The sequence below is a fragment of the Myodes glareolus genome, chromosome 24 (genome assembly GCF_982192425.1).
Source record: "Myodes glareolus chromosome 24, mMyoGla1.1, whole genome shotgun sequence".
Taxonomy (NCBI): Eukaryota; Metazoa; Chordata; class Mammalia; order Rodentia; family Cricetidae; genus Myodes; species Myodes glareolus.
In genome coordinates, this window is record NC_142049.1 from 43,236,423 (window position 1) to 43,255,260 (window position 18,838).

The 18,838-nt window shown below is 42.6% G+C and overlaps 1 protein-coding gene across 3 annotated transcripts in view; it reads left to right on the plus strand.

Annotated features, from left to right (window-relative positions):
• The window catches only part of Nell1 (neural EGFL like 1), an 822,199-nt gene that overhangs the window by 424,075 nt on the left and 379,286 nt on the right, over window positions 1-18,838 (plus strand). For all 3 annotated transcript variants that reach the window (XM_048442384.3, XM_048442394.3, XM_085682700.2), the window contains one exon: window positions 180-305. In XM_048442384.3, the coding sequence (XP_048298341.2) occupies window positions 180-305 (126 nt within the window). The remainder of the gene's footprint in view (window positions 1-179; window positions 306-18,838) is intronic.

Below are 18,838 nucleotides of genomic sequence, written 5' to 3' on the forward strand. Positions count from 1 at the left end.
TATAACCCAGAATGGGGTCCAGAGCACCAGCTGGTTTTGCACCGAAGTGTTTGAATTGAGTGCATCTTGCTTTTCCTGCTGACATCAGTGGGCATTCACCTTTCACAGTTCCCTTACAGGGTAATTATACTCTGACTTGATTGCTCCACTTGCCGTAACTGTGTTTCTTCTTTTTTCAGATATCGACGAGTGTGCAGCTAAGATGCACTACTGTCATGCCAACACAGTGTGTGTCAACCTGCCGGGATTGTACCGCTGTGACTGCATCCCAGGATACATCCGTGTGGATGACTTCTCTTGTACGGGTGAGCATTAAGACCAGCAGCTGCTTTGCCAAGTCGCTCTTGCTCTGTGCTATCCTTATGTCCTCCCGTTATGTCCTCAGGCATAGAGTCCCACAACTTACCTACAGCATCTCCCCCCTACCTTACTTCAATATCATCTTTTGAGAAAGAATAATAATGAAAGCAATATTATTTACATAATTGATTTCCACAGCCAGTATCTGTGCCTGCATGTGTGAACATACATCAACAGGTGTGTGCATTGAAATTGAAGTCCCAGTTGCCTGTGGTAACACTGAGGGACCAAGAGATAATAGTTCTAAAAATAGGACTTGTCATACTATTCTCTTGCCATCAGAATGAAATGTTTATTTTTTTCTGCATATGGGAAAATATCATGATAGATAATCATTAGATTGAGAAGGGTGGTAGGTGCATTTAGTGGTCAGATATTGGGCATTGGGAGCCAGTTTAGTAATATTTGGTGAATGTTTACTTATTGTCAGTTTTTCATCTCTTCTTTCTCTCCTAAACACTGGCCAGCCTGCAGTTCTGTGGTCAGAGGACCTGCCTCTGTGTGAGAGGCACCTACTTGTCATGTACCTAGTTTGTCGTTCTATTGTATTTCTTTGTGCATATATGCATGTGTGTGTACATATGCGTGTCCATATTGATGGAGCATGTATACACCTTCATCAACTTTATGATCTTGAGTGCAGCGTCTTTGAGATTCGACTCCTACCTCCTATCTTTCTCCTAGTTTCTGAATCACACATCCCATCTGTCATCCAAGTCAGGTCCTCCTGATATTTGTACAGCAAAGTTCTTCATGTCCTTCCATCTCTTCCGTGTTTTAAAACCTGTCAACAACTGTTTCATCTGCCCAGTTTTTACAGATAGGTGTCTGAGGGCTGCACCTGATTCCTTTTCCTCCCTGGGAGTGGGGGCTGATGGTACCTGTACTTTCAGTCTCTCAAGTCTTGTTGACTCAGTCTTGACACACTGTCCCAGCTCTGTTCACTTCCTTATGTAGCTATACCACGCAAGCAGAATTGCCTTTCTCTACTATTCCACTAGATGCCGTTCTTCGTAGGGGGTGGGGCAGAAGGAGCATTGGGCCTCCCATTGCCACACCGTGGAGCTGGAGTTAAATGTGTTTGTGAGCTGATTGTCCTAGAGTGTTAGGAAGCAAACTCTGATTCTCTGGAAGAGCGGCAAGCGCCCTTGACCATTGAATCATCTCCCCAGCTCCACATATTTTTATGAACTGAAACTATACAAGTGCACCCAGAACTCTCTAGTATATCTCAGTACACAGAAAATACAATCTGATCTTTATATTTCAACATAGGATGGTGATTTTATCCTTTCTGCCTCTAACTCTCCTCCCACTATTGTAGGGTTTTTACCTTCATCTTGTCTTTTCTCCCAATGAGTTTGTTTCTCTGTGGGCTGTCATTCCGCTCTTGGATGATCTTGGAAATATCTTCATCTTGGGTCTGGGCAGGGAACTTGGTCTTGTTGAAATCTCAGCTTAGAAATGAGGCTTCCGCTGAGCAATGTAAATCCTGTGCCTTCCTCCCATCATAACATCTGAATTCAGTCCCCTGAGCATGAGAGCATCATGCAAAGTATGCTTCTCATATAAATGATTTTTTTTTTGCTTTCCATTCTGTCTTGACCACCTACAACATCGCCCGACACGGACAGTGATGCTCAGTGAATACTTGAATACTTGCTGAGTGAATGAACATATTAAAGTAATGGACCATGGATGACCTTCCCACTTCAGAAACCCTCAGCCATAAAATCTTGCTCACATCTCACAATTCATGAATATTAGTAAAGTCTAATGTATATGAAAATTGTTACTGCAACACTTAGACCAGCCAGGAGAGGATACTGTGCTGTAAGAGATAGGCCTAAGCACAAGAAATTTCACAATGTCACCCTCACCTCACACTCCTGTTTATCCATTGCTGATCAACAAGAGAACTCTGCTTAACATCGCTTTGGGGTTCAAATTAATGGGGTAGTTACTGTGATTAAAACTGGAGGAAAGAGAATGGGGGAGGGGGAATGGGGTGTTCCCTGGAACTATGAAATGCTCCCCAAGAGGTGATACTGATCTCAGCTCACAGATGAGCTGGAACTGAAACTTCTGGCCACAAAGGGAAGCAGGAGTTCTGCCCTGTGGTGTCTTCTGGTAGAGAATCAGATGTATTTGGTAACTCTGCTAATGGTCTCTGTAAGCTGACTGATACTTGATTCTCGACACAATTGCTCTTGGCTCCAAAGACTCTCTCTCTAAGTCGTTCGACTACAGCCATTGAGGAAGTAATTGGGAAGATGGTTCAGAAAGCAAATAGGGTATAGGATGCAGATCAGCAGCCGAGAGCTTGTTTAGCATGTGAAACCCGGATTCAAGAGTCAGAACTGAAAAATAAAACACATTTTTAAGATTAAGTTTATTGCATTGCATATTATGAGGGAGGTTCCAGCAGACAGTCATTAGAAAAAGGGCCCTTGATTTCCAAGAAAGAACACTAATTATTTTTATTTTTGCAAGCCAGAGGGAGCTACAGGAATTAACTGGCGTGTTCACATAGGGTGGCTGGATTACTTAGGATGTTATAATGGGACACTTAGGTGGGAGGGGAGAGCTAAGAGACATCCTTTTGATTCTTCTTTCTTCTCTAGTCTAATTCAGGGGCCTCTGACAAATACTTTCACAGTAAACCAAGTCCCCTGAACACTGGGAGCTCCCTTGCAAGAGAGTAAATATAGTCTTTATTCCTCAAGATGGAACCTATCTCCACCCAATATTTGACGTTCACTTATTGACGAGGCGGACTTCTTCCCTTAGTAGTGACTGGCCGATGTGACAGACAAGATACGTGGTAGATCTCTACCACAGATACACATGCACACACACACACACACGTACACACACACACACACACACACACACACACACACACACACACACGCGTCTCATTTCCAGATGAGAATTTACTGGAGAAATTGCCAGGCTTAAATGCATCTGTTGTTGTCCTAGGAGTTTGATACCAACTTTGTTATTGACAGTCCTGATTCCAAAGATCACTATAGTCTCCATCCTGGGTCAGTTACCTACTGTTGTTCTTCACTATTGGTTTTCTAGTGTGTTAAAAACCATATCCGTTTATCTTTCTTTTCTGTGTATTCCATGCAGGACTCAAGCATCGCTCACTAAGTATTTAGTTCAGATTGAATGGGGATATCAGTAGACTGAAAAATTTCATGCAGCCAATAGTTAGTCTAAAGTATATACAACAGATTTGGTGATTTGTTCAACTGATTGGTTGATTCATGCATTCATTACCTGACAAAGTCAATATGCAGTCACTGTCTGCCGTGAGTTAGGAAATATAGTCACCTAGATTAGGGGAAATGGTCCATGCACCCACAGAGTTCATGGCTAATGAGGGACCAACCTCACATTGAGAAAGCTCTTGTTTACCACCAGAATACTCCATTTGTCAAACCAGCCTATCTTCAGTGGCGAGGAGGGAGTAAAGGTTCCTGGACGTTAAACGCTCTTTGATCTTTACTCCTTAACAAATATAGCAGAAGGGCCCTACACCACCTGCCCAGAATAGCTTCTGCCAACAGGCCTCTCAGAAGCGGACACATGGGACAGCAGATGCCATGCTGGTCCTGGGGAAGAGAAGTCAAACAGGAAACAGATACCAGACAAGAGTCCATTTGCTTTTATTCATTATTTTTTCTTGTTGAGATTTGAAAGAGACATGGGCCTGGGTCTCTGTTAGTACAGCGCACCTCTGACATGAGTAGAACCTGGGACCCTGTCTCAAGCACCTGGGTCTCTGTTAGTAGAGCGCTCCCCTGACATGCATAGAACCTGGGGCCCTGTCACAAGCACCTGCGTCTCTGTTAGTAGAGTGTTCTGCTGACATGCATGGAACCTGGGGCCCTATCGCAAGCACTGTGCAGAACCAGGTTTAGAGGAGCACATTGCTAGTCTCTGCACTTGGGAGGTAGAGGCTAACACCTACCTATCTACCTACCTATTGGGCGACAACGCACTCAGTGTTTCACATTGAGACAAGCCATCTAGATCTTGAAAGTGTAGCTCAATCTTTACTCCTGGAGACTCAGGGCTGTCTAACACTATGTATTCTACGTAAGTCTCCTCAGCAATTTTCTCTGGCATGTTTGAAGAATGAACTGTAACACATTTGGCTTTTGACCCAGTGGGAGGTGTTTGCCTTGAAAGTTGTGTCAGTCTAGAGCGCTTTCTCTCCCGTCTGCAGTTCCTTAGTGACCCCTTTATGAATCTTGAAAGGCTGGGGGGCTTAGATTGGTGTGTCGGGGAGAGACTTTTCCTTCCTGAGAACTCCTTCCATTTTTGAAATGGTCGACAGATGGATTTGTTGGCTTCTGACTTTCATTTCTCCCCAGCTAAACTCCTCATGCTTTGGCTGTTTGCTAAGATGTTATCATTAGAGACGCAGGGAGCTTTAAAGAGATTCTTGTGCTTTACAGCAGAAGCGCGTGGCGGTAGGACAGGTGCTTGGCAGGACTGGGCAAACATTCGTGTTTATGCCAAAAACTTCCTGTGAGGGTAAGACATAAAGATAGTGAGATAACCAACACCCCGTGTGACTTCAATTACCTCACTGAAAAGATGTTTGTTTTCTTAATATTGGTGCAGGAGAACCCTTGAAAGAAGCGCGTGTTTGAAATATTCTGATGAAGCTTACAGACTGATATTAAAGTCTATTAAATTAATGCTTAGAATTGAGCACCTTATAATGAAGCAAGGTTTGGCAAGCCCATAAATGCCTTGTGAGGAACAGTTGGAATTTTAGGACAGTTTTCTAGAGTATGTCTAAGCACAAGGTTGATGATATACCCTTAATTTCCAAATATAAGATGTTGGTATTTTCCACGTAGAATTGTGTGCCAGGTGAGGTGGAGAGAACATTCCGCAGCTGGATAGGATGACACTGTGAATTATCCATAGCTGTCGAGGATACGCACGTGTTTGCTTCAGAAGGCGTACAGTTTGTATTGTGAGCCGTCTGTCAGCATGGGGGTAGGTTAGTGGAGTTGATTTAAGAAGAGGTGATAGAATTGTAGTGATGAAATGAGTCAGAATCCCATAGACACACTTTAGTCTAAAAAAAATTCCTTCACAATAGATTCAACACATTATCCAAAATGAGAAGAGGACATGAAGTAAATGGGAAGGACTTTGAGGGGAGCAGAAGGGAGACAGATATAACATAAATATATTACAAACATGTATGAGAGTTGTAAAGAATTAGTCAATCTGTAAAACTGGAATTCCCATGCAAACTGTAGAGAATAGAATATGTTTATTACAGGTATAAGGAATAATTTATCAAATATCAACTAAGAAAAGACACAGCAAGACTTACATGTTGGGGTATCTAAATACCGACTTAGAAGGCCTGATGATTCTGAAAAGATATTTGCTGTTTGTTTTAATTTGTTGGCTTGATATTTGCCTCTCGTTTTCTTTCCTCCATATAAACAGATAAGGGGACTCTATTGCCCACCCTTCCTCCTTCCCAAAGCAGGAATGTGACTCTACCAAAGTCGCATTCCAATCATAACCGATTAGGACAGAGATTGCCAAGCTTCACCTCAGGTAGACTTGCCTGAAACATTTTAGGAAGAGAGTTAATTGTGCCCTGTGCAATTTGGATTTCTTTGTGGTTGAGGTTGTGAAGGGACCTTTGCACTTTTGCTGAAATATCCATGTGTGCCGTCAAGGTTGGGGGGTCACTGCTTCCGCCGAGAACAGAGAAAGTTGACATGTGGGGAGGAAAAAGTAAGAACAGATAATTGTTCATACTTGAAAAAAGAATTACCTTGAAATGGTGGTGGCAGACAAGCAGATGGGAGGGTAGTGAAAGCAGAAGCTCAAACTGTTCCGAGAGAAAGGCCCTGCCTTTTAAGGCTGCACTTTCTTTGAAATGGGCAAGACCCAGGAAAGAAGGGCTATGTGATGTCCCCCTAAGTGAGAAACACTCAGAATCTTGAGGTGGGCCATGGATGTCCTGGTAAGACAAGCTGGGCATCTCCACAATGACTTCTATGTTACATGTGTAGAATGAGTATTCTGTGCCAGCACCTTGGGTATTTGGAGTCCTATAGAGGTGACACGACCCAAGAGAACTATGGGATGCCCACAATGACCAGAGCAGAAGCCTTGGGTCTCAGAACCAATCAAGGGGAATTGAAGACATTATACATCTTTATTGTTTATCTTTATTTTTTATTATTATACACCTGCATTACTTACACACCTTTGGACAGGGCATCTCTTCTCATTGAAAGAGGTGTGGGGAGACTCTCATCCAAGTCTCGGGATAACACGACCCCCCCCCCCCCCCCGCCCAGTAACTCAAGAGAGACATCCTTGCTGCAATCACAGGAGCTTTATTGACAGGAGCCAGTGCACTGGGGCAGAGACTCATAACCCACCCAGGGGAGGAGTTCGACCCTGAGTCACTGGGAGAAGGGGTTTTTAAGGGAAGAAACCACAGGTCAGTAATCCAAAGGGAGTAGGGAGGGCATCATAGAAAATTCTGAAAATCCAGTGATGATCACAAGGGGGCAACTCCCTGTTTTTCAAGATTATTCTCAAGATTATAATCAACTAGTTCCTGAAACAGTATTCCAAAAGTACCAATGATACTCACAAGGGGGTAACTCCCTGTTTCTCAAGATTATTCTCAAGATTACAATCTAACTTTATCTTCAGCTAGTTCCTGAAACAGTCACTGAACTGGTTAATCTTAGATTTCTGATTCTTCTCTCCCTGCTTAGATTTTTGGCTCTATTTTTTCCTGCTAGGGAGTTCTGGATTTATCCAGGTCTTTCTTCATCACATATGAACAAAGGTGGAGTCAAAAAAGGAGCAAAGTATATTACAGTCTCTCTTAAGAGGAATTGTGTGGGCAAAAAATTATTGCAAAATCTAGTAACTTTGGTTATTTTATTATATCTACATAGCTAATACTGGAAAATTCAGTGTTACTATCATGCTGAGAATAATTCAGTTTGGAAAATGTATGTTGGGGAGGTCATCTGAGAATGTTTAGGTTGAACTTTTATGATGGAAGTCATTCCGAAGGACGTGGCCACTGTTGGGCTTCTTTGTTGCTTTAAGTGGAGTTCTTTTTCTTCCCAGTCTGTGTTGTGAAGGAGCTGAATCACTGGGCCACTGTGGAGCAGCCAGGACAAATGATGGAGCTCGCCCTTGGGGCGTTTGTGCACAAACCTATTAAGTACTATGTTGCCCTTGACCCAAATTCATCATAATGGCTGGTGAATTTTTCTGTGCATGCTTTTGTTGGAGTTGTTCTTTCAGGATGCCAATTAAGCTTCTCATAAAGGGGTTTGATTAAGGGTGCCCAGGCACTTAAAAATTGTATAGGCTGGGTTGCAGACCTACCAAATCTGCATCTGGGTCATGCAATGAGTAGGTGTTTCTCTCTTACAACCCAGCTTCCCATCTTACTTTACTTCCATTCTAAAGATAAGTGTGCACGTGATTGCGTGAGTGTGGATCTGTGTGCATGCATCTGTGCGTGCCGAGAGAGAAATAGAGAGACAGATAGAGAGACGGAGTCAGATACAAGGTTTTTCTTAAACATTTTATAAAGTGTAATGGAATATCTTTTCCTTCCAGGTTCACTGAAGATATTCACTCCCTATCCCATTGAGTAGGTAAATTCTCACTAGTACCATGATTTGTTTATGTCGCTTGCATACTATGAGAATTTGAAAGACATTAAATTATCTACCCCTTCATCAGTATCCACATTTTGTTGTCAAACAATTGGAAGGATGCTGTTACCATGGTGTGTGTGAGAAAGAAAGAGTTCATGTGATTTTAACTGAATGAATCAAAAGCAAAATACAATCAGAACAACAGCCAGTGGCTCAACTGCCTTGTGAGGTAAACTTTCTCATATGGCTCATAACCCAGAGATATCCATCCCAGCCAGCGAGATGCGAACCATGGTCCCTTGATAAACCTAGGGGAGAGGAATGGAGGGTACAAGAGACATGAGAAATGACGGCAAGACAGTATTTCTGATCAAACCGCCATTTATTACACCCTCAGAAGCTGTTATATAGCAAAGGGGCAAGGGGGAGGGGAGATGTGTTAGGTCTGTTGGAATTCAGGCCTGGAGACATCCCTGGCTGATAAGTAAATACTGAGGGTCTGTGATTGTTGACTAACAAAGGAAATGCTAATGTTTTCTAAAAGCCTGGTGCCTACAGGTCTCACTAGGCTAAGGTCCTAGGTCCGGAACTTGCCCTGTAAGGGTGACTATCTTACTTGTGAACTTAAGATGGCTGTAAACAAAATGCAGATCTCAAAATACAGGTCTTTGCTTCCAGCACAGAGACATGGCTTCTCAGCAAATTCAGCTGCTCCATTTCATCTTAAGCGTACTAATTCTTCTAGATTTTTACTCTGTTTTTCCATCATGATAGTTTGGAACTCGATCATGTTCTTCTCATAGTTGTAAAGTTATCAAAACCTTTCCAAGCTCAATCACATCTCAAGCTACAAAGGAAAGCCTAATTCCTTCCTTCCGGTCCTTTCTTGGGCCTCAGAATGTCTTCATCTCAAGCACCACCCCTGTAGGCTTACTGCAGTACCCTACTGACTAAACGTAGTTTATTGTGCCCATTCATGAAATGTATCTTGAAGAGGTGAAGAGAGGTTCTTTGACTAGAATATTTATTCTCTCTGAGCTTAGGGAAAGGAGCAGCTTCTTATGTATACTTTGTCAGATTCCTATCAACATTGTATGTTATGTTATCAAGGAAGGAGAAAATTTGCGTGTGGGTAGCAAGTATGTCTCTCTCTCTCTCTCTCTCTCTCTCTCTCTCTCTCTCTCTGTGTGTGTGTGTGTGTGTGTGTGTGTGTGAGAGAGAGAGAGAGAGAGAGAGAGAGAGAGAGAATGTGCATATGTGTTTCTGTATGTTCATGAGTGTGTGTGTGTAGATCCAAAATTGTATAGGCAACTGACAACATGTATTGGAGTATATTTAAACTTTGAATACATTTCTGAAGGTTGAAATAATGAAAATAGCAATGCTCTTGAAATGATGTGTGACTATCTGTAGATGGACATATATGGGGTATAATATATATCTATATAGATCAAAAGTAGGCATTTTCATACATTGCTGCAACCTTTCTTGTGGGTCACCTGATGAGCATATCAGAAGCAGCTTACTCATAGCAGCTCATCTCTGAGAGGTGACCTGTCACAGCTACTTACATAAAGTTTCCTTGTGGCCACTCATTTCATTAATTGTTTTAGGGAAAAAAGATCTGAGACACTGCAGGTATTCAGCAGTAAAGATTTGGTTAGTTTACATTGTATACATATCATAGGATGTAATATATGTTTAATATTTAGAGGGCCCCTTTCAAAAGAAGATGCAAACGACGTAGGGTGATGAGATGAAAGGCAGGAATATTACTTTATAACTGAAATAACAAGTAGAAGTTACAGTTGTACACACTCAGGTGTGCACATGGATACAAACACAGTTGGGAATGTTGGTAACATAAGTAGGAAATTAGAGTAAATGGTTGGCTGACGTTTTCTCTTCCTTTCTACGTGTTTTTAAAATCAGAAAATTGTGGAAAGAGCAGCTGCTAGAGAAAACTGGAGAAGCTTATCATCCATACCAATCATTTCCAAGGTGGTCAGTCTGTGTTAAGTCAACCTAAGAATTTCCTAGAGCCTGAAGAATTAATGGAGTTATTAAAATCTAGAGACTATTAAAGGGAAGTGAAAGGATCAAGAGAGAAGGTCATTAGTGATGAAGACCGAGAATTGTTATTAGATCGAAGTGATCTCATAGATCAAATGAAGGCTTCAAGACCAATTAAAGAGAAAAAAGGGATATTCAAAATACTAGAAAATTCTGACGATTCCACTGCAGATTGTTTGTTTTAAAACAGAGCTAAATGGCTTTAAAAATTTTTACACCCATTCTGGTAACTTGGATTTTATCAGTTTATATAATGTAACTAGTATTGTTACATACTTGAAATGATAATTTTCTGAGATTTATTATGTATTAATTTTCTATTAAATTTAGGTTTTTCAGGTAGTTTTTGGGACTGGGTTGTACTTTTGAGTATGACCTTTGAATATTGTCTAATATGTACTTAACTGTTGGCAAGTTTATACAGTCTTCCTGTGGAAGTTTAGTGTCTCCCCCAACCACTTTAGTGATGTAATTCATGGAATTTGGACTTCAGTTATGGAGCAGGATTTTGATGGGGGAGATTGATTGAAATTGTTCTTTCTGTTGCTGAAGTAAATTATTTGATTTTGAGTCAGTAAGATGACTTACCAAATAAATGTTTATTATACTATGAAAAAACTTTTTTACATACAGGAACATAAGGTCTCTTCATTTCTCCATATTTTAAAAAAATTTTCGAAGACAAGAATATAATATCAGAAAACATGCCATTAAAACATTAGGAAACAAAAAGACTGACAAAGGTGACATTGAGTGTTTGCCCAACCAAGTCTCTCAATGATGATCTCATTAGCTTTTTTTTTTAAATTGAGTGTTTGTAACTCGATATTTCAGTGGTTCTCAACCTTCCTAATGCTGTAACCTTTTAACATGGTTCTTCATGTTGTGGTAACCCCCAGCCATGAAATTATTTCACTGTTGCTTCATAACTGCTGTTCTGCTGCTGTTATGAGCTATAAATATCTAATGTGCAGGATATCTGATATTCGAGTCCTGTGGAAGGACTGTACCAACGCCAGCAGGATCATGCCTCACAGGTTGGAAAGTACTGCCGTAAAGTTCATTCCTCCTATCTTCAGTCATACGTTGGGCACCAATCTGTAATAGGAGGGAGTCCACTTGTTTGTCAAAGCCATCCAGAACTGAAATAACCACACAGAAACTGTATTAATTAAATCACTGCTTGGCCCGTTAGCTCTAGCTTCTTATTGGCTAGGTCATATTAATTTAACCCATTTCTATTAATCTGTGTATTGCCACGTGGCAGTGGCTTACCAGGTGAAGTTCAGCATGTCTGCCTCTGGTCGCGGATCCATAGCGTCCCTCTTGACTCTGCCCTTCTTCCTCCCAGCATTCAGTTCATCTTACCCGCCTATGTAAGGTCTGCCCTACCAACAGGCCAAAGCAGTCTCGTTATTTGATAATGGTAATTACAGCACACAGAGGGGACTCCCACATCAAAAGCAACAGCAAATTTTATGCCTAGAGAGGGCATAGTCTTCATCCGCTCTTCATACAGGGTGAGGGGTGAAGATGCTTTATAAAGGGCCCTGGTGATGCAATGGCCTCCCAGAGGCCTGGCCTTTGAAAGGAATTCCAGAATGCAGTAAAAATCTAACTCACTACAGACACTGCCTTTGTTCTTAGGTACCCCCACCTGGCATCAGGTCCAGCCACTTCGTAGATACAAGTTCTTCTGGCATAGTTTCCTAAACCAGAAGGTTTGCCCAGGCTTTTCTGCACCAGGGTTAAGACAGAGAGATATTGAGGGAGGCACAAAAGACTGAGAGGCCTTTAAATCACAATCAGGAAACAGCTTCATATAGCTCCTGCCAGTTGTTCACTGAAGAATTGTGCCAAGGCAATATATAGGTTTATCTTTTCTTATTTTGGACCTTGAGAGATTAAAGTTTTAGTCAGAGAGGTTGGGATTACAAATTAGGTTTCTTCTGAAAAGAGTTTAGTCTCTCTCTGTCTCTCTTTTAAAGAGAATTTTACAAACTATTACTTTTCTAATTCTGTGATTCTGTAAGATTTGGTTCCTGACCCCTAGGAGGTTATGGTCTCTTTGGGAGACATAAAATTTACATTTAAGTAGAATAACTTTATAGGGCATATAACTGACTGCCAAAGTGTGAGACATGGGCAATAAATGCCAGAGAAGGCGGCTAGCAGGAAGAAGAAGGCAATTACTCCGAGGGAGAGAGCATCCCATCCTCCCCCAGGCTGTCTGAGCTGTTGGGGTATTAGCTGGGAGTTTAGGTGAGAGCAAGAAGAAAGAATGGGGTGTGGGAGCTTTGGAAATAGGTGCGTTTGTGTTTGCTGATCTGTAGTGGATTCTGGAGAGGACTTACACAAAGATGAAGAGTCCACAGGCTGGAGAGATGACTCAGCCACTAAAAGAACTCGCTGCTCTTGCAGAGGACCCAAGGTCAGTTTCCAGCATCTACAACAGGCTCACTGGACCTGTATCTCCAACCCCAGGGGATCCAACACCCTCTTCTGGCTTCCATATGTATATACACACATGTACCACACCCCAGAAAAAAAAATTGCTTTTATTTATTTTGGTTTGGGTTTCTCAAGACAGGGTTTCTTTGTGTAGCTTGGAAGGCACTTTGTAGAACAGGTTGGCCTTGAACTCACAGAGATCCGCCTGCCTCTGCTTCCCTAGTGTTGGGATTAAAGGTGTGCGCCACCATTGCCCAGCAAACAATAAACTTTTAAAATGGAAAAGTGAAAGGAGTCAAAGGCGCTGGAGGAAACAGGCCTTGGTTCCTGCCCCCAACTTCAGCACCATCAGCCTCAACCTGAACTAGAATCTCGCAAGGAGCCTTTGCAGGGTTCCTGGAAGAATACTCCCTGCAGCTGGGAAAATGCTAATGTGAGCCAGATCTTCCTTTGAGGGCAGTGGCTGTTCTTAGGACGAGGGTCAGACGAGGGTCAAAGCTGTAAGCTTGGTGTCTTGGGCCTGCTCCTAGAGTGCTCATGGCCACAACTGGTCAAGGAAGTCGGGTTTTAAGGTCTGAACGTGATAGAGACAGTTCAAGATGGTCAGGTGTTCAACTGAAGCGCTGGGCATGCTTTCCACATCCGCTCTGAGCACCTGTGGTACCTACAAGCTTTACTAGGCTAGCATCTAGTGAGTCCTGAAGGGCAGCCATGGGACAAATTGATTTCAAAAGCTGGATGAAAGGCTTGCTGGAAGTTGGACAGCAAGATGGGGGGTTGTTTTCTTGGGGACTGTCCCTAGTGGGACTTAGAGCATACAGACGGAGTTCAGAAAGTAGAAATCAGTCAAGTCACAGAAGGCTTTTGTCAGCCATGACAGTGATCTACGAACACAGTAGTAACAGAGAAACTAAGAAGATGAAAACATCCACAGCTGCTAAACCACTAACATTGATGCTAACATTCTGAATATTTTAAACAATCTGTGACTCCCTATACAGTGAAAAAAGTCACATTGTTACCGCTGGTGACTATTTCTTAAGCCTAACTTATTTCACAAGCATTTCCTAAACTGGCCAAGCTTCTGCAAGAGCACAGGTATTTATGGTTGAAAATGTTCAACCTCATGGGGGCAGCATCATTAGGCATTTCCCAATGCCTAAGAAGAACTGACATCCAGTTACCTCTCTGTCTTCCTTTGGTTCCATGGGACATGTACGAGTCTCCTTTCCCCTCTGTTATGACAGCCTTTGTTGCACTCCTTGTGAATGGAGAGCGAGTGACAGCGGTGCAGGAGATACACACGCTTCAGCCGTCCATGACAGACAGAAGGAATGAGTGCCTGCCTGGTGTTGACTTAAGCACATTGTGAAAAAGAGAAACACATTGAAAATCTAAAATCTGTGTAACCTGTGGGTACGTACATGAGTTGGTGAACTTGCCTTTGTATGTATATGTAAAGACCTCACAGACAGTCCCCCAAAATTAAAAACAGAATTATCCGAGATGGCAGTTCTACATTGGGTGTACCCCAACAATCAAAACTAGTGTCTTGAAGAGATTCTTTTACACCAGTATTGGCCACATGAGAGACGCGACGTGCAGATATCGGTGGCTCACCAGAAGACAACCAGACAGGCTAAATGTAGCACAGGTGCAGCAAGGCTGTTCCCTTGACATGGAATTCGGGGGCACATGATGGCAAGGATGATACTCTAGCACTTATACTGCGTGGAGTAAGCCAGCCACTGACAGGCAAGCGCTGTGATTCTAGTCCTGTGAAGCAGCCAGAACAATCAAATCGTCAGGGGCAGGAAGTAAAACGTCCGCATGGCCATATGCTGGTAGACAACATAAATAAAGCGTGATACCACTGAACGGTACTTGAGAAAATGGTGAAAATGGTAAATTCTGTTGAGTGGGCTTTGGCACTGTAAAAATTAGAGTAAAAATGTCTCCAGGGAAAGATTTCTTCCTGTCTAGAAACCAGACTTAGTGTGGCTTTCCTTTTGTCTCTATCACCTACTGGTCATCGACTTCTTTTCTAATTCATATTATAATTTACTGATTCTTGGCTTTGTTTATGCATCTATTAAATATTGATTGAGAATGTTCTATCAGGTGCAATTATGCATGTCAGGGATATGTCAGTGAATAAAGGAGGTAAACTATTGCTTTGAGTTGTGCTGTGCTCGGGCTGGGAGCGACAACCCGTGAGACACTGAGCATTCTGGGCTGGAAGAGGATATGCACCATGCGGGAAGGGTATGCTGAGGGAGGGAGATCAGTGTAGGATGTGCGGATGTGCCCTGCTACTTGGAATGGCATAGAAATATCTCACTCACGACACCTGGGAGAAGGGAAGGAGCCGGCTCCTTTGCTGTGTGGAATGCTGTTGTCCTCTGGAAATCATACACTGTGTGCTGCACAGTGGAAACTTCACACTGTATGCTGTACCGTGGAAATGGCACATCGTGTGCTGCACTGTGGAAAAGGCACACTGTGTGCTGCACTGTGGAAATGGCACACCGCGTGCTGCACTGTGGAAACCGTACACCGCGTGCTGCACTGTGGAAATTTCACAGCGCGTGCTGCCCTGTGGAAAATGCATATGTCACAGGGGTAGAATCCTCATATCTGAATCTGGTCTGTCTCACGCTAGTCATTTCACCTTTGTGAACCTTGACGCCACCATCTATAAAACATGAAAGATAATAATTTCCCAAGCTTTTGGGAAACATCAGAAAACACATCTGTAAGATGGAGAATAACCAAGAACTATTCTTCTTAGGTATTGTCAATCAGATTGATACATAAAAGGATCGGTATATGTGCACACAGACATGTGCACCTTCACATATGTGAACTTGCATGTGTGTACACCAAAATGTGTATTCACCTGTAGACATGTGCGCCAACACAAATGTACCTGCACACACTTGTATCTGCTTGCATGTGCACCTACACATATGTACCTGCACACATACATGGTGTGTATCCACACACATGCACCTATATATACACACAAAGAAAGGATCTGCAAGACAGGGTCTCTTAGATAATTTCAAATATCTGGCTTTTAATTTAATTTAATTTTTCAAGTTTATAGAATAGAGTTTCAAATAGTCATTTTCTCGGAGACTCAGGATTAAATACAGGACTGTTAAATCAATAAATTGCAATTGGTCCCTCTGTAGCCCACAGATGACTCTGGCTTTCTCTCTCTCTGAGGGACTAAATGAAGTGAGATCCGAGGCCTGGGAGAGTGACAGATTCTGGGTCAGTCTGTCTTCCCCAGGCTTGCTGATGACAGAAGCCAGCCACTGGCTAAATGGGGCACTACTGTGTTTTTCTTCTTAATAGAAAGCAAGGCTCCAGTGGCCCTCGCCATTACCAGACAATATCCCTTTAGAAGAGGAATGGAGTTCAGGAAGGGGTATTTCACACCCAGCATGTAGGAAATTCAGTGCCAAAGTCCTATTACTGATAACAAGACCCTCACATTTAATCCTGCAGGGCAACTGTGGCAGGTCCAGAGCCCAGGCCAGAAAATCTCTAAGCAACCAGGCAACTGAAAGAGTCCTACACCCCTTTCTTCTTTATTTTTACGTCTATCATTTTCTATTTTCTTTGCTGTTGATAAATAATTCAGAAAAGGAAAGAAGGCTATAGCCCTGACTTGGCGGACAAATACATTAGGAGATTGGTCCTTAGACACCTTCAGGGTATTGCAAGTTCAGCTTTTCATATTTGTTGGGTGACAGTGTGTCCTCTGGGTCTTTGCAATCAATTGGCTTTATTTTTGTAGCTAGAAAGGAAGTTACGGCTATGTTTATGAAATTCCTAGAAGGGTCACTGCAGGTTCCTAATGGGTGCTTAGCAACAGATCTCAGGTTGCTGGGCATGGTGGGGGGTTGCTCATCTAGGCTCAGAAAGAGAGATTATGACATTATTGTTTTGCTTTGGAAACCAGGTGGACATGGCCAAGGGCATGACCTTGAGCATCTGGGACCCAGCTTTGACTGACGGCAGAAGTGGGATGCCAGGAAGCTTTAGACTGGAGTCTTCTCATGTGCAGCAAGGATGTGCTTATGTAACGTGGTATCTGCCCATTCCTTCACTTCAGAAAATCCTCTCTGTAGAATGGAAGCATCATAACATATAATATAGAAGCAAACTCAGAAATAAGCTTCAGTATAATTATTTGGATTATTCATGTAGAAGCAATGTACTGTACATATATTAAGCAGATAATTGGGGGTACCAGCTGTGGGGATTAACACAAATTGGGAATTGAACACAATCTAAAATCACCTGGGAAGAGTCTTAATGAGGCATCACCTAGATTGGGCTGCTCTGTGGGCATGTTCGTGAGGGACCATCTTGATAGTTAATTGATATTGGAAGACTCAGTCCATTGTGGGTGGCACCATTCCATGGGCAGGGGATCCTAAACTGTATTAGAGAGAAAAAGCTAACTGAGCAAAAACACCAAGCAAGCAAGAATCCAGACATTTATTCTCCCTCTGTTCTTGACTATGGTTGTTTTGCTCTAAGTTCCTGCCTCATCTTCTCCACACACAGAGACCATAACCTGGAATGGTTTGCCAGATAAACTGGTCCTTTCCTAGGCTGCTTTTTCTGGGCTGGACGATAGCAACATAAGTGAGACCAGTATGAGAGGAATGGTGAATGCTGAGTGGTCTCCAAGCTAATGGGGTGGAGGAGAAAGGATTTGGCCGAGGTCACAAGACCTACTGTGGTCCAGACCAGCTCACTCCATAGCATCAAATGAGTGGTTTCAGCCTCAAGGCTTCAATTACATCACCTGTTGGAGAATATTAAATTATCCATGAACTTTCAAAAGTCTCTGGAAACACACCTCTTTAAATTGTCATTTTGACCGCTTCATCCACGGTGGCGGTGCTAATGAGAAACATGTATTCTTTTGTATTTTGACTTAAATCTATGATTATGCATTCATAATCATTCTGAGCATTAAGTTTTGTTTTATGTAACTTTATTTTAAACATCTTTTCAGTCTCATATGTATAGCTTATGAGGTATTTAAGAGGAACCCAAGACCATTGTCCTATCCTTAATATCCCATGGGTTTATTGACTCATGCTATAATAATGACAGGCACTTGTCACACAAATGATAAGGGACCGTCTTTTGTAACTTGAGGAGTTGGTTTCTATGATGGAGTGCTGGAGACTCAGGCCAGGAGGAACACTGTCCTGGTGAGAATGGATGCTCATGAGCATGCGTTAGCATCTTCCTTGCTGTTTGTTTACGTGTTGTGTTAATCATGTGTTAGCATCATCCTTGCTGTTCGTTTACATGTTGTGTTAAGCATGTGTTAGCATCATCCTTGCTGTTTGTTTACGTGTTGTGTTAATCATGTGTTAGCATCATCCTTGCTGTTTGTTTACATGTTGTGATAAGCATGTGTTAGCATCATCCTTGCTGTTCGCTTCCTTTACTGCCCCACAGGACCAGAGGGGCCATGTACCTGCAGATGATGTGGTGACTCTGGTGCCAGTTGTCAAGGTTGGTCTGTGTAGGGAGAGGTTGGAAAACACTGGAGACTCCGGAGAAGTGTCGTCAGTACTGGAAGGTCTGTCTTCTAGGTTCAGATTGGCATTGCTTTGTACAAAATACCTCTCTTAATTCTTTTGTTCTTTGGTCCGTGGACAGTACATCCATGCTAAATTTCCTGAAGTCTAAGTGTTGTGAAGGACCAAGACCAGAGAGGAGGCAGCTCCTCTATCTGGAGGGCTAGGGAAGCGTCTTTGAATAGCTTAGGCACTGTGGCATGGGGTTTTGTTGTTTGGGTGGTGAAACTGAGTTGAGACTGCACTTCGGGCTGGGTGGAGCCTAAACTTGAGGAAGAAAGGCAGGCTCAAGTACTGTTTAGACGCACTGCCTTAGATATCCCGGCCTTTCATCTTCTGCAGGGAAGAGAGTCCTTCAAAGGATGGAGCACCCTTGAGATCCATCTGTACATCTTCTGCTCCTTTGATTTCAGATCCCTAATTTTGACAATTCTGATAATCATGTATTCAACAACACATATTCGCTGAGTGTCAACTATGTTCCAAATCCTTCTTTGTACTGAGAATATGACGGTCAGAGAGTTGGGTCCCCCTTTCCGGTGGGACACTCTGTAGAGGCATCAACTATCTTTGTACCTCACTCAGACATCCTGACTGGAGCTGGCCTGGGTAGAAGTGGCACTCTAGCTCAATCTTACACAC